Source organism: Gadus chalcogrammus, chromosome 19 (assembly GCF_026213295.1).
Source record: "Gadus chalcogrammus isolate NIFS_2021 chromosome 19, NIFS_Gcha_1.0, whole genome shotgun sequence".
NCBI classification, from domain to species: Eukaryota; Metazoa; Chordata; class Actinopteri; order Gadiformes; family Gadidae; genus Gadus; species Gadus chalcogrammus.
Window position 1 is genome coordinate 8,642,657 of NC_079430.1, and position 16,705 is coordinate 8,659,361.

The following is a 16,705-nucleotide window of genomic DNA, read 5'->3' on the forward strand; positions in this document are numbered from 1 at the left end:
TCTAATTTGGCTTTTATAGAGAAATGCACGGAAAAAATTTAGAAGTAAACCTTTTGATTAAAAAAATAATATTTATATGTATAAGAAGGGTTTCTTGGCCAAGATTGAATCTTTTGATGGTCCTTTCTCATAAAGAAAATAAACAAATGCACGAAAAATCTAAATAGAACACAGAAAATTCAGATTATTGTAGGATTCTAGAATTGTTGTGCAATGAGAACGTCTTTTCAACTGCTGAATGTTAAGTCGTCCCTTGCAGTCATTGAGTACATGTTTGGTTAATGTGAAAGTTGAAGCAGACTGAGGAGATGGGATGGTATATGAGGAGGAGAGGGGCTGCTGCTGTGGTGGGAGCCGTGTTGAACAAACTACAAGCCTTGGATTCCTGTCTTTTTCCACTGGCCTCCACTGGCATTGCACCAAGCTTTCAAGACGTGAGAAGAGCAGATCCACAAACTATTTGCTATACAGAACACCGGGACAACCTCCCCTTTTCGCAGCCTCACCAAATATCACATTTACCTATTAACATCTTGCTTTATTTTTGTGTAAATACCCAGCAATACATAACGTTTTTCATTTTTAAGTCAACAGCCACATGCTAATGTTTGGTTGCTGGGTGTTTGGAAATCAATTTGTTTCTTACGCCGTCTTGTAGTTTGTCTATTGCTACGTGCGGTGATTGCTTGGTCGGAATTAATGAATGTGGGTGTCCGCAAGCGTCACTCTCTGGTCTGATAGTCTTGTCGCCTAATTGAAACCTTGTGGGACAAAGTGAAGTTGAGTAATGCGTCTCAACGACTGACATGTCAACGCCTGAAGTGGTTTACAAATATTGCAAAAATAGATTACAATTACCTTTCACACGCTTTGCTAATTTGGAGCAGATACAATCTTAGTTAGTATAGTAAAGGGAGGGAAATACATGTGTTTCCATAGCAGCTTTAAGCCAGAAGTTTAGAATACGAATAAGAGAAATGAGCATGGAATGGCGCTATAAAGAAGGATTTGCCAAAACTCAGAGATTTCTGGTCAGATGTGAAAAGCATGTGTGCATTTGTCATGAACCACGATAAAAATTCCTCAACAAGATAAAGCGCTTTCAAAGGCACGATCCATCAAGTAAAAGGGCAAACATCAAGTAATTTCAATAACTATCAAATTTTCCATCTAACATGAAATCAGACCTCCTGACTCTATCAAAAAGATATCATTGTCAAAGCTCTTGGCAGCCGCGGCCATAGCTCTGTGGCGGGTGCATGATTGTATTTATACTGGAATCCTCTTTTTTTGTGTCTTCACTCAAATGCAAATGCTCATAAGTCTCACGTACACATGCAAATACAAATGTAAATTCCTTTACTCTTACTGTCGTATACAATGAGGACAAGCACGCACTCTCTCAAGCACACACAGGCATGATGCCATGTGATCTGGCTAGGCATTATGCCAATGGCCAAACATGTCACTTAGCAGAGCGAGAGAGAGAGAGAGAGAGACATAGAGACTGAGAGACCGAGAGAGAGACAGAGAGGCAGCAAGAGAGGGAGAGCGGGAGAGCCAGGGAGTGAGACAGAGAGAAAGAGAGAGGGAAAATAGCTGAGAAAAAGAGACAAAGAGAGGTGGGGTGAGAGGCAGTGAGGGAGAAAGAGGGACTGAGAAAGAATGAAAGAGAGCATGAAAGAAGGAAAGAAAGAATGAAAGAGAGAAGGAAAGATGAATAGGCAGTTTATGCGTTAAGTTGTTTCGTAAGAGTGCCCTCCCTCAAGAAGCTTCAGTGCACACACACAATGAACACCAAGCTGAGCACTGCATAGTTATTACCCGCCGTGTTTTGGGGTAGCGTGGTGGGGTGGGGGTGGTGGTGGTGGTCGGGATGATCGGGGTGATTCGGAGAAACTGAATCACGTGATTCATGTGATCTCATGTGGAATTGTTCGGAGGAATATGCCATGTTTACTGTTCATTGTCTTCCTTCTTGGAAGCCTTCCTGACGCACAGCATGCCAAAGAGCCCGCGAATGAGCGACATGCAACGGCGTCCAATATGCAATGGCCCTTCCGAGTACTTTTCCCACTCTCAACTTTCTATGGCGTCAATTGCTACTTTGGCCCATTGTCTTTTTCGTTGTCACACTTTCGGCTGGGAACTAAAGATGCCATGTCATTTTCAATTTTCTTTGGCAAAGCTGAGCAAAAGTAACATAACTTCCTCCAAAATGCCATATTGAGAGAGTAGATGTTCTATAGTTTATTGATGGAATAGGTGGGACTGCTTGCATAACCCCGGTTACAATCACATACCTGCATACCAATACCACATCCATCAAGTCATCCATTACCTAAGCATTTAGCTAGGTATAAGATAACTTTGGGGCACATGAAATGGCTCATCTTAACCTAGAAAACCCAAGAAAGTTTCAGCAAATCATTGTTATAGAGTGCTCTCTTCCGAGAGTGTTGTGTTGTAAACCTGCGATGTGATTGTGGGTTAATCCTTAAACCAGTTCTATCACATTTCAATTAAACCAGGGTGAAGAGATACAGGTGTCCTCCTGAGGCCTCAGAACACCACCAACAGACAAACAGTTCCTCTTCGTCCAACGGTTGGATCGAGAAGACTTTGGCAGCTTAACTGTTCACACTAGTGCGGAATATATGCACCATGCGTCCTGCCACCGAACTTTGTAGGGCGCAGAGACATGCAGAAACCAAACGCTGAGGTCCTGAATGTAACGCATTGCAACACTGTGGGTTGAAAGAAATATAAGACTCAACGCCAAGCCCTGGAAAATCAAATCCCAAACAAACAAGACATTCCCCACTACACTCCTCGACCATGGCTATGGTTAGGTTGAGGGGGAACTGGAGTCCATTAGGGGTCAACCAGGACAAGGACATCATGTCCTCAGGACGACAGCATTCAGGCAAAGACCGACTAGTGAGCTCTAGTCTTCCAGATCGATTCCAAACAGCACAATGCCAGGTTCTCTCACGCACACGCATACACACACGCATACACACACGCACACGCACACGCACACGCACACACACACACACACACGCACACGCACACACACGTTTGGGGAATCCTTCTCAATGGAGGTGAAACATGTAAGGGACAGAGCAGAGGAAGTTTTTTTTTTAATCTTGAATTTCTTCTCTCTCTTAATCAAATCATGATAACCTAACCTTAACCAGATCAATGGATTTGAGACTTTCTGAAGACTTTCTAACTGTTATCAGGGAACTTGACTGTGTTTCAGTTGACCGAAAGAGTTTAAACATTAAACATTACTTCTCTCCAATAACAAACCCGCGTACAACCCAGTATAGGAGACGATGAATGAACACTGATGCATAGAAAGTGATACCACGATTAATGTTGACATGGAGTAAGCTCTCAAAAGGTGTGTTGTCACTGTATATAGTTGTAATACATCTGACATTGTAAGCTGAGTTTGGGTCATAACCGTTCAATACGATATGTGAACTTGTACTGCATCGTTATCAAATTTAAAGATCATTATTAGACACATCCCAACCATGTGATCTTATATCATACTTAAAGAGCCCTATTTAACCATTCTAAATGGCTTTATCACTGGGCTGTTTAACACTACTTGATGACCCTTGGGATATCATGCAGTTCCAGCTGCTTTGAGTGGTTATACTGAGAATTGCAATGAACCCCGTCCATTTACCAAATGGGAAGAGTTGTTACATTTCCCTCTTTGGTTGCATTGCCTCAAATTATGAAAAGCCACCTCTGACTCTCTGTTTGTGGATAAAAGTGAGGATTAACAAAACGGATGGGCAATGCATGAAGTGTCACAATTTGGCAAAGAATCAGTAATGGTGGCAAAATAATTAACTGTGCCCTTCTTTCGGTATGTCAAGAACATGTTCCGTCAGACTCTATAGAAATGGATTGCTAACCCTCCTGCTGATGAACTAATTTGCTGATGACTGTTGTGTGGATGAAGCGGGCGATGTACTATATAAGGTCGAAGGTAAGATTTGTCTTCCCCTCCAGGTGTGCTGTAAATTGACCATAACAAGTCATGGTGATAGACCAACTTAAGAGCCTACCAGTTGGTATAGTCGACTGGGCCCCTTAAATAATGCACACAGGCAGAGATTGGGGAGTTCAGGGAAGAGATACTATGGAACTTCTCTCATTCCACATTTCATTAATTCGACTGCTACTGGAGCCCACCCTAAAGAGCGTCTAACTTAGACCTAGGCCCTACACACATCAGTAGCTCGAATGTGATAGAAGTAATGCGCATGCTTGGCCATGGCACCTTGATGTATCAAGATTGTGTAGAATGTGCAATGATCATCATAATGATTTATTATTTAATATCTCCAAGTCATATTATCGTTCTCACTGTAATGTCAGGAGGAACACACACACACACACACACACACACACACACACACACACACACACACACACACACACACACACACACACACACACACACACACACACACACACACACACACACACACACACACACGTTAACAACAAACGGGAGAGTGCGTTGTAGTTGTAGATTTTAACACTTTAACAAAACAAGAGAGTTAAAGAAAACCAAAGTATGAAAGACAAAGACTTTCACTAACACTTCTGAACGCGTAAGAACAAAGCCTGAGTTTGTTTGGCAATGAACTCAAGAGCCTCTCCTCAGACCTCAGCCTATATGCCCCAGTCTGCAAATCCATCATCCCTATGTCGCTACCTCATCCCATGCTTCCATTTCCTTATGTGGAAATCCACTGCATTTTCTTATGTGGAAATCCGCTGCTCCCTTGCTCTCCTTCTCATGGCCCCCCAGCTTGTATGACACCATATATGGAAACATGCTAGCTGCACACAGTCAACATACCAGCTACACACATCCAACAGGTCAACTGCATCCATTCAACTCTTAGAAAATACAAGGGTAGCAATTATTACATCTGTACTGGGGGAGTGTGATACTTTGTTAACTCAATGTTTCTCCACACTTATTTGATTCATATAGAGTATAGGCAAGGTAATACTAATATATTTTTCCATTAGATGTTATCATCAATTTCTACCATAAGAGCCCCAAGCACAATTCTTCACAAGTCTTATACACAAACCAAATGAAGGCAGTACAGTAATGGAAGCACTTCTGTCTCCTCAACTCTTGCCATTAATGTTGGTTGGCGGGCTAGAGAGGTTATACAAGTGCTGTTGTCTGTACCCAAGGCCACAACATTATTATTGACTCATGATCTTATTGGTGTCTCCCAGGCAATTATACAAGTTAGACCACTTCTCCACTCTGTGTTTATTTATATGCATGCAAAGATGTGTGCGTGTGTTTGGATTTGCATGCACATGGTTCTGAGTGTACATGTGAGAATGTGTGTGTGTGTGCTTGTATATGAATGTACATGTGAGAATGTGTGCATGTGTGAGTGTACGTGTGATAATGTGTGTGTGTGTGTGTGTGTGTGTGTGTGTGTGTGTGTGTGTGTGTGTGTGTGTGTGTGTGTGTGTGTGTGTGTGTGTGAATATGTGTGTGAGGGTGTACACGTATCGATGTGAATGTGTGCGTGCGTAAGTGTGAATGTGTGTGTATGTGTGTGTTGGGTTGTGAGGTTGGCGTAAGTGTGAACGTGTGTGTCTGTGTCTACACATTTGCAAATGTCCACGTATATGGTTGTGTTGGTGTCCATGTGAGAATGTCTGTGTGTGTGTGTCTGTGTGTCTGTGTCTGTGTGTGTGTGTGTGTGTGTGTGTGTGTGTGTGTGTGTGTGTGTGTGTGTGTGTGTGTGTGTGTGTGAGTGAGAGAGCATACACGTGAATGGTGAATGTGTGTCTTTGTGTGTGCGTGCACCAGCAAAAAACGCTTTCTCTCCATGAGACTATCCTTGCCCGCAGCCACAGGCCCCCTTGTGGAATGTTGTATAGAGCACAGCCTATAGAGGGAGGCCATCCCAGGACATGGCACACACACACACACAGTACACTGAGACACACAAAGACATACTCATACGCACACACACCCACGCACACCCACAAATGCAACACTGAAACACGCAAACATACACAGGAACAAAAACGCAAGCAGACATTCACACAAGGCCATGGGTGCGCACACACATTCACACACACAAATGGAGACGCACAAACACACAGGCAAATACAGCTGTTGAGAACCATCACAAACCTTTGGCAGCCGGCCAAGTCAAAGACGGGTAGCGTTGAAGGCCCTGGTTTAGAAAGAAAGAGAAAAAAAGCCCAACACATTTTCCATGTATGTTGTGTTAAACATTGAAGAAAGAAACTTGGCAGCACAAACACACATTACTCCGAAACGATTTCCCGGCAATGAGGAGGAGTAAGAATATCATAAATACTGAGATAAGACCTTTCTTTGTGTTGCCTATATAGCTGACACATGAGTCTGTGTATTAAAATGGACCATATTTAAAGGCGAGGACACGGCTGTGTTTCTTTCGTTGTTGTTGTACAAAATGCTTAGGGCTAAGGTGCATATTGGCTGAATGAACTTGCATAACAAACAATAGTGTGATTTAAAACTGTAAAAACAGTTGACAACCAACAACAACATTCAACCAAAGTAATGCCCTCAGACAGTTTTCAACTTGATGCTAAATTAGCTTAACCGAGGGTTAACCACAGCGATTACTAAGGTCAGACTAGCTATGCCATGACCAACTGTTGGGAAGAATCGGGTGTCGTCATTACACATTGGACTGAGTCTATATGCTGGGGCAGCCTATTCTCAGAAGATACCTTGAATACAAGATCACGACGATAACATTTCCACTGTGATACCCTTGTTAAGATGGCGGTGATTTTACATTGCGACGGCATTGTGTAATTACATGCAATGTGTATTGAGTAAACAAGAGTAACCAATGGAAGTAGGCAGTCCTGCCTGCCTTCCAATAATAAAAAAAAAGAGAAGGAAAGAGAACTGCTGAGAAAGAGAGAGGAGTAGAAGTGGAGTTGCGTTGAGATGGAAAGCAAAGAAAAGTGACAGGAAATGAGCACTTCACCACAGCTTATGTGACAGCCAGCCACATACTGTATAGCGTAAGCGTGCCTGAGGCTGGCTTTCACCTACGGGTTCACGTGAGGTGACCAGCCCCATAAACATCCATACTATGGCAGGTTCATAGACTCAAATAACTCCAGCAAATCAAATACAGAGAGCTAAAAAAAATAAAAAGGGTAGACCTGAAATGTTGCTATGCCCATGAGGACAATGGATTTCTAATTAAATGTACACCTAATGCCAATGTCCTTATGATAATGTAATTTAATTGAGTTATCTTTCCCTCTGTCGTTTTGGGCTTTGGAACTCAGTTGACTAAAATGTGTTAACATCTGATTAAGAGGAATAAAAACAGCATACATCATTCCCATACTTTCCCATCTCATTTGCTTTTAACCATACTCTTTAACAAAAATAAACCATAGAGACACCATTGAAACACTATTCAAACCATGGCGGGCCTCTATTAAGTGTAGTACAACTGTACAGGCATGCTTAAACGTCCAATAGTCCACGTGATCATGACAGGATGACCCGGAGCAGAACGGTACAGTAACGCGTCCATCACCTTTGACAGTAAGGAACACCATAAACCTATGTGCCCGAACATGTTAACCAGAGCGACATCACGCTCTGGGTCCATGTCCTAACACACACAAAACTTAGCTTCATGGAGAAAACCCCAAAACGGATGACACTGAGCTACCCTTTTCAACCCAGTGTGACTATACGAGCGACATTAGGACACTTTCTTCTGGGAGAACTGTGACATCTGGTTGTGACCATTTGAAACCTTATCAGGACAGATTTGAATAGTGGCTGGGGAATGCTGTAGATTTTAATAAACACAATCATTAGCATACATGTACAATAATGCTATATGAAGTGTGGTCGCGAGTTAATGTAGGTCCTACGGCATCACGGCTGGATGTATAACCCTTAAAAACATACCAACACAAAAGTTAAAATGACTAGTTTAGCTGCCGGTGCGAACAAATGCCCCATATCGCATTGCCAAGTCAGCAGAATATCTGGCTAAGTTTCCATATCCTGTAGTAAGGCGATCGATAGGACATAAAAACGAGGGTCGGGCGAATAAAAACACAACGTAAAGCCCTCGTACGAAATGTATGCGCAAGTCAACAAGACATAGAGAATATTTACCCCTGAATGCGGCTCCTTCATAAAAAAAATACGTGTCCGCCGGGGGGAGGAGGGGGTGGAAGAAGAGGAAGATGTGGGTATCGTATACCCCTCTCAACACCTCTAAAGTTTGCGGGGTACCTCTGATGCAGGCCCGGGCTTCTCTCGCCTCGCCTGTTCGCTTCACTCTAGCAGCTCGCCCCGCTCGCGCCCCATCATATCCAACGACACTCTGTTCGCGTGCTCTCCGTTTGCAGGAAGTGAACGCAGCTCACATGAACGGTATATGAACTGCGTGCTGCCTGACATCACTCACCGTTCGGTAAAGACTTTTTTAAAGACACAGACGTTTTGTAAAGGGGAAAATGCCTGGTGACACTCGACTTTATTTTAGGTTATATTCAAGTCGGTGTGTGTGTGTGTGTGTGTGTGTGTGTGTGTGTGTGTGTGTGCGTGTGCGTGCGCGTGTGCGTGCGTGTGTGTGTGTGTGTGTGTGAGTGAGAGAGAGAGAGTGTGTGTGCCTGTGTGCGTGTCTGTGCGCCGACAAGTCTCGATTCTCAAAGTCGGCGGCACACCGTCGTATGGCGGTGGTGGTGGTGCTGTGCGCAGAAATGTGTACCTTTTTTTTTTTCTTACCGACACGTTGGTCGAGTTTAAAGGACACTCTAGGCGAGTTTAAAGGTGTACTGCTGGCATTTCCGAGTGGCGCGCCGGGATGATATATTATACCGTGGCCCGATGCGATAACATTTTATATAAACGCCGACAGGATTCGCACCTCTCGCTACTAAAACGAGGTCAACGGTGCGCCATACAGTCAGCAGGACTGCGTGGTTTGTTATCTCACGGCCCTATGTTGATTATAGGGCTATTGTTTAGGGAACAGGACATGTGCCGCTCCCCTTATATATTAACTGAGATAGAGTGAACTTTTCTCTGGACGAAACGTCCATTTTTCTAATCAATGTGATAGCTCTAATATGAGCTCCCTCACTATAGACTACTTTGCAAAGATAGCTTTACTTTTCCAGTCTGAAAAGTAGGCCTATTGGTGTCTTGCTTGCTGGTATTGTGAGTTTACGTTTCGGTTCTATATTGGCTTCTCAGTTGAGGGTCAAAGTCATGAATGCATTAGGCCTACATAACTATATAAGTCCGTACTATTCAAATATTTTGGGAGGTGCCTCCATGGCATGGTTATTTCCATATTATTGAGTACTTTTTTTTGTTTCTCCATTATTGTATGCATATTTGCAATTTTTTTAACTTCCAGTCTTTATAAAATACGATAGGTTGCCCAGGGAGCAAATAAATGAGGTTAGAAAATATCGATACGCATGTCTCTCCAGGCTATACTCTTTTGAGTTGCCCTGCACAACTACAAGTCAACCTGACGTTTCTATTTCACCTCTGTACTGTTGAGACATTTGGATCTCACTCGGCTCAGAATGTGATGCATATGCGTTGATCCGCAAAACAATAGAGTATTGTTGAGAGCACCGATTATCCGCGTGCGGCCTTGAGCCATTGCCAGTCTCGAGCAGATCCCGAAGAAAGCAGGCCAGGCCACGCACTGCAGCGTCGACGCGTCGAGAGCAGTGCATAGGCCTACACCAAAGTCCTCCACTGTCTCTGGGGCTTTACCTACGCAATAACCAAATAATAATAATAATTAAAACGTTTAGGAGCTGAGACATGTGGAAATCACGCCCTTTCGAGTAGGCCGTGTCCGTCGAGCGCCAATTATAAGGAGAGATGTGTCAAGGTCACAGAGTCTATGCTATGGTGGCCTATTTCCAAGTCTTCGATCGGCTCTCTGTATTTCTTGTAGGGATGCATGTATGCATACTGAGGCTATATAAGGTGATTGGGACACAGCCACAGCCATTGTTATGGTTGGCAGAGATGGGAGAGTTGGGTCGCGGTTGGTCATTGTGTTCTGAGGGAAGCCAAACAGAGGCGCCTGTGAGAAACACGGTGGGCCCGCTTTTGATGGATGACTGATAGAGGCACCAAGTGTTCGTCCGAGCTAATGAGTGCAGAAAGCGATAAATCTATGTAGTCGATTTTCAAACGAAAACGGGTATGAAAATCAAAATGGCTTAGTTTCTGCTTGAATGCTCGTTTTTTGTTTATCTTTTAAGAAAAACAAACAAACATTGGCTGTTTATTGGTCAGAAATGCCACATTGTGTTGGTCTCCGTTTCAAAACAGAAAATGAATAATTTGAGCGAAGCAAGCAGATTCAGTTTTATCACGTTGGCCTGTAGCTTGTAATAATTCCATCGTTTTTTACAGGCCTACGTGTTGCCTGTAAATGGTTCATATGAACCACCGTGAGCCTACCCTTTTCAAGGTTGTGTTCCAAAATAAAACGTAGGCCCTATTTGTAACTTAACTGTGTATTGGAAATAACTTAATTTGAACGTAGAAATACAAAACTACTAAAACCACAATCCAGTGCAATGGCTCATACAATTATAAGTCGTTTTAATCATTTTATAATTGACATATCAAACTGTAAAAACATAAGAGTCACATTAGGCTTGCCTGAACATTACATTGACGAACATCAATTAAGTTGTTTATTTAGTTGGCACACTGTGGCTTCATTTTACAGCCCATAATGAACATAATCAAGCCAAGTTATCCCAGTTTGACAATCACTGTATGATACTGCCCCCTAGTTAAAACTAAATTAACTGCAATTTGAGAACCAAACGGCACCGACGATGTCATTGACACAAACATACTATTGATTTAAATCGTACAGAATTAAATGATGATATTATTTGACGCCAGACAGTCCGTCTTGTAAGGCAATTAGAATAGGTAGGTCAATTTAATCTTGTGACTACACCATTAAAAACAGACAGCAGAACTGGAAAATCGGATGGTAAAGATAAATACAAGGTAAACGGTTTGAATTAAATTATATTTTGGAAATCAACCATGATTAAAAATAAAATAAAACATGAACTAAAGAAAAAAAAAAATTAAAGACATTGATTGAGGTGCGGACAGCCCTTCAATAACTAAGGTGTATGCTGTTTCACAAAATAAGTTAATACAGCCAGAGTGCCTTGCAAAAATATTCAACAACAACCCCCATGAATGTTGTCAGGAGTCAAACTATTTATAAGTAGATATGTCCAGGAAAATGAAATATACTGCTTTAATATGATAATAACATTAGCAAATGGTAAAGAGACCATTTGCTGCAATGGGAAATCTTTACCAGCTTTGCAACCTTGTGTTGGAAGGCATTTCATGGCAGGTTTAGCATCAGATCATACAGGCTGGTTTGAGGACACTTGTTGTGTACAATGAGCTCCAGAGATCCTCCAGACGTGTGCGTTTGACTCTGCCACTTGACGACTTTCACCCTGTTGAACCTCATGCTTGAGATCGATGAACTACTAAAAGATGAACTTTCTCCCACAACTCACTGATGCAGAATCTCCCATTCAATTTACTGCTACATTCAATCCTCCATTTTAGCAAGGTACCCAGTCCCCAAAGATGAAGTATTTGCAGTGTCAGGTGTATGGTCAGGCACGCAACCAGTAGCACTTTGAATAGTGGGCAAACCAAATCCCTGTCCTGCATCTTAGCTGGCAAATTCCTGATATGTTTTCCAATAAAGTCCTCTTTTTAATTAGTGTTCTTCACAACATAACATGAAGGCCACACTTGAATTGAGACTTGAGCACTTTTAAAATAATACACCACCACTCCAGACAGTCGGTGTTGCACAGCTTCCAATTGCGTGCTTGAATGCATAACATTTTGTCTTCCCATTTCAGTTCCTTTAGAAAGTCAGTGCTACCAATGCTTACTAAACAGGCGGGGGCGTTGGCCAATGTTGGGCCTACCCTGTCCTTGTTAAGGCAACATGTTTAACCTGCAGGAGCTGAAACTCCTCCTCAGTTTATACACCTGCGCAACCAGGGTATTTCATGTTATTCACAAAATCTTGTTGAAACATATAACCAGTGGCACTTTTAAACATGGTAATAACAAAATCTCCAGGGCGGAAACCTTCTGGTCTTGTCCAACCAAATTCTCATTTGTCGGAAAATCGCTGGCGTTACATTCAGAATGAGAAAACCTTTCTAATCCATTATTATTATTTTGGAGGGATAGGCTATATTATGTTAGAAATATCATTGAGAGGCTTTGAGTGTGAACATATCAGAATTGGCACCTTGGCCAGTATGGCAGCACAAACCATTGCGACACAATATATTAAATTCAGAACAGGACCTAAAACAGAGTCTTTCTACGTATTTCTTTACTTCTGTCTGACGCGGTGCTCCGTGGCGTCCCTTGGCTTATCTGATGTGCAACCCGCTCAACAATGTAAAACTGACACCGACTTCCTCCACACAGCCCTTAGGTGATATTTAGGCTACTAGGTAGAGGGCCCACAGTGCCCTGTGGCCCATTTAGTTCATATTGTCGACCAACATTTCCTTGACTACAGCCCTAACCACCTCAGCATCGTTTCTAACTCAGCACAAAGCTGATTTCAATGTGGTTGAATATTTTCGCAAGGCACTGAATTTTACACAAATCATCTGAAGGGGGACCAAAACTTGCTCGCTCACACACACACACACACACACACACACACACACACACACACACACACACACACACACACACACACACACACACACACACACACACACACACACACACACACACACACACACACACACACACACACACAGCCTAGTCTACCATGTGTCCCAATGTCCTCCGTCCTCCTTCAAGGCGCTACATGTCCACAAACACCATGAAGCACCAGCCCAGCCCGCCCACCAGGAACATGGTGACGTGCATGCTGTAGATGAACAGGTCGTTGAGGGCGCCAAAGTCCAGCCGCCGGTGCCCCAGCAGCAGGAGGATGACGGACAGCTTGTACTGGAGCCGCAGGAGCGCCCGCACGCCGGCGTACTGCGCCAGGAAGAGCGCCGACAGCGCCACCCACAGCAGCGACGTCACCAGGCTGCAGCCGAAGTACAGCAGGAAGCGCAGGAAGCTGTACATGCAGCGCGAGCGCAGGTACAGGTCAAAGTTGTTGTACTTGGTGGCGTGCGCCAGCTGGCCGCCGCGGGAGGCGCCGCAGGCCGAGTGCATGCACGTGGTGTGGGGGCCGTGGAAGCTGCGCGCCCTCCGCGGGATGGGGATCACAGGCATGGGTGGGCCGGCCGCACCCCGGGCGAGGATACGCACCGAGGGGAGGGCCGGTGGGAGCTGTGGTGACGGGCGGGCCGAGTCCTCTGTTGTGTTGCCGTTTGCGCCCCGGGCATTAGCATTATTGGGTTGTTGTTGTCTGTGAACTCGGAAGTGCTTCTTGTTTAAAGGGGTACCTGTTGGTGGAGGACCCTCTGGTGGCAGCAGCGGTGCTGCTCTTCAAAGTCCCGGAAGGGAAGGAGTTGTTTCGGGTAGGGAAAGCAACGTCATGGTTCTGTGAGGACACAATCTGTGTTAATCAGACGTTATCGGGTGTGAAGTAGGGATTTTTAAATTGGGGGAACTCTTGCCATTCATGTATGGCATCCAACATGAAATTGGCCAATGTACCATTTGTTAGTATCTAAACGATGGCATGATATAGCACCTTCAATTGGAATATTAAGAGCTCTGCATTTCAATATGTACATATTTAGACCATAATAGTAAAAACGAAATAAGCTACAAATTGACAACTCGCTTTAGGCCATAATCAACAATCCAAACAGAAAACGTGCGAGGAGTGGTACAAAGCACGCTACCTATAACCACTACACCACCGTTCCTGGGTTATAACATACATAAACACAACCCCTAAAGAGCTGTGGTTGTCTTGTCATAAATGTAGGCATATTCAATGCATAAAATGGGCGACCTTTTTTGAGATAACATTGTTATCGCGCAATACAGAAGTGACTGTTAACGGTTTTGCACGATGCATCTATTATGACTTAAGCTGTCAAGAACTGATATACATATATATATATACAAGTGTTTTTAAATGAAAACAACGTTGATTCATCTCACATGGAAAATTCCTCGAACGTCTCCATCACCAACATGCAACCTCGTACAGAGATGACCCCTACATATAACCGCATTTCAATTATAAACTACATTTTTATGAATTAAATCGTTTTCTTCCACGTTTTTAAAAGTGTTGATGTAGTTTCAGCAAATAATGATGATATCTAACGACGGTAGCAGGTACAACACTTACTAGCGTTTACAACACGTCGCAAAACACAGCAGTCATCCATGATGACGGCAGACGTGAATTAAAGGTATAGCGTTCCAATAATGTCGCTGAATAAGTGCTTATTTATTTTAGGATATATAATATAATAGATTATGTGGCGAAATGTGTGACTTATTATCCTCAAATAATAGCCCTTAAATCTTACGTTCAGCAAGGCACTTTTTGAGAGAGAGAGAGAGAGAGAGAGAGAGAGAGAGAGAGAGAGAGAGAGAGAGAGAGAGAGAGAGAGAGAGAGAGAGAGAGAGAGAGAGAGAGAGAGAGAGAGAGAGAGAGAGAGAGAGAGAGAGAGAGAGAGAGAGAGCGCGCTATACATTATGCGCGTTGTCTGTCCTTGAGCCAGCAATAAATAAAATTGGCTTGTTAAGACCCATTAGGCTTGCTGGCCTAGCCTCATCTTCAACTTTCTCTGCACATCAAGTCACCTTCAGTGTTGGGATTTATGAGCTGGCCAAATGATTACATCTCAGTTATGTGAAAGCTGGCAGGGCATCTGATAAATTACAAACATAGGCAGTTTAAAAAAAGTAGTTTATTACATTCATTAATATTGTGCTGAATTACATAGCTAGCAATTTATATATATATATATATATATATATATATATATATATATATATATATATATATATATATATATATATATATATATATATATATATATATATATATATATATATATAAATAAATATATAAATAAAACAAACATAATACTATTTGATCAAACATACATAAACATGTCAAGAGAAGATAAAAAAAATTGTCTAATTAAAATTGCTTCAAGTTGATGATTCTTTTTAGTAATTAAATACACAGGGTTTTAATTAAAGTGGCAGCCAAATATTTGTGGTAAGCATTGGGCACTAAGATTTGACCCCTCTTAACTTCAGGGTGATTCTTACCAAAACAGCACTAAATCTTTCATACACAACATAACGTTCAATGTTCAATTCCTGAATAATTTGCCCAAAAAGTATGTGTTTTTAATATGAAAGGCCGCTGATATCTCGGTGGGGCTCAAACCACAAACACAAATTTCTGTGTGGTCGTTTTAAAAAGCTATACCATTTTAAAGTTTGATGTTTTAAAGGTTCTTTATCATAGCATTCCTCTGGGCACGCTGGGTGAATAACACAAGCTTTGGTATACAATATAGCAATTTAATCGTTAGGCCTGTACAACTCTTGACCTTTACTAGTTTCAGTGCTGTGTTGATTGTCAAAATAAGAAAGCTGTACTGGTAGTTAAAGCATTACAAAAGCAAACAAATTGCTTTGCCTTGGTCGAATTGCCTTGACTTGGTACAAAACAAAACACTTCAGCTGTTGGCCACTAGGGCGCGCTGTTTCCTAAGCATTTATGTCATCTAGAAAGGAGATTCCCTCTTTTAGTGAGTGAAGGGCAGCAGCATTTTGTTAGATTAATAAACACACACACACACACACACACACACAGACACACACACAGACACACACACACACACACACACACACACACACACACACACACGCACGCACGCACGCGCGTGCGCACGCACGCGCGTGCAAGTCTACTCTAACGTTTGTACCATTTTCCTCCTTCAAGGCATCATGACACTACAACCCAATAAGGCCTAGTGATACAAGCCTTTTACCTATTTATACAACGTTCACATTTTTTCCTATCTTCCTTAGTTTTTTGGATTACCCCGCATAAAGATACAGCATTACGCTCTTAAATGGCCTCTAAAGGAACATTGCCAAGACTGTGATATGGGCATCACTCTCAGCATCTGGTTAATAAACACATAGGCGCTGAGAAAGCTCCTCTGTCCTGCTGCCTTGAAGAAAAACGATATCATTAAAGATGGTTATGGCATCCAGTAAACCCCCATAAAGGCGCCAGAGTGGTCCCTGATCATTCATTATGGTAATATCGTAAACACACACACACTTTGCCACTCTGAAAGGTGAGTGTTTTCAAGGCGTTGCAGCATCTTGCAGTACGTTTTGAGGTTGTTGTTGAAGTGAGAGGAATAAACGGGTTACTTTTTGTGAGTTCTCAGTGTGTAAATGAGAATGGTGTGTTTTATAGGTCAAAAACATTTCTTTGTCGGTTTGTTCTTCATGCTATCAAGTTTGTTTGGTGTGCAGCAATTAAAATACCTTCAAAAGTGTTTGTTTCTTTATGAAGTTGGTTTCTTTGTATATGAAGAGACCTTTTTTCCGATATAATGTTCA

At 42.6% G+C, this 16,705-nt stretch overlaps 2 protein-coding genes across 6 annotated transcripts in view; both read right to left on the reverse strand.

The window, feature by feature from the left end:
- Positions 1-8,621, reverse strand: part of LOC130372755 (nucleus accumbens-associated protein 2) — a 29,729-nt gene extending 21,108 nt beyond the window's left edge. Inside the window, exons 1-2 of one of the 4 annotated variants that reach the window (XM_056578914.1) lie at positions 8,351-8,435; positions 6,212-6,254 (exon numbers count right to left, since the gene is read on the reverse strand). The gene's annotated coding sequence lies outside the window, so the exon portion shown is untranslated. Of the gene's footprint in view, positions 1-6,211; positions 6,255-8,230 lie in introns of all 4 variants that reach the window. The other 3 variants (XM_056578912.1, XM_056578916.1, XM_056578913.1) reach the window with 3 other exon arrangements.
- A 2,013-nt stretch (positions 8,622-10,634) lies between these two features.
- Positions 10,635-14,514, reverse strand: LOC130372333 (transmembrane protein 250). 2 transcript variants are annotated; one of them, XM_056578300.1, is made up of 2 exons: positions 14,451-14,514; positions 10,635-13,685 (listed from the first exon to the last, which is right to left on the reverse strand). In XM_056578300.1, exon 2 carries the CDS (start codon positions 13,412-13,414, stop codon positions 12,992-12,994), a length of 423 nt encoding a protein of 140 aa, XP_056434275.1. In that variant the 5' UTR covers positions 13,415-13,685; positions 14,451-14,514; the 3' UTR covers positions 10,635-12,991. The 2 variants fall into 2 exon arrangements, with proteins under 2 accessions (XP_056434275.1, XP_056434274.1); XM_056578299.1 differs by having other exon boundaries at positions 14,258-14,485.
- Between the last annotated feature and the right edge of the window lie 2,191 nt (positions 14,515-16,705).

Coding starts and splice junctions, on each gene's coding strand:
- LOC130372333 (XM_056578300.1), bottom strand. CDS start 13,414: ATGCCTGTGATCCCCATCCCGCGGAGGGCGCGCAGCTTCCACGGCCCC.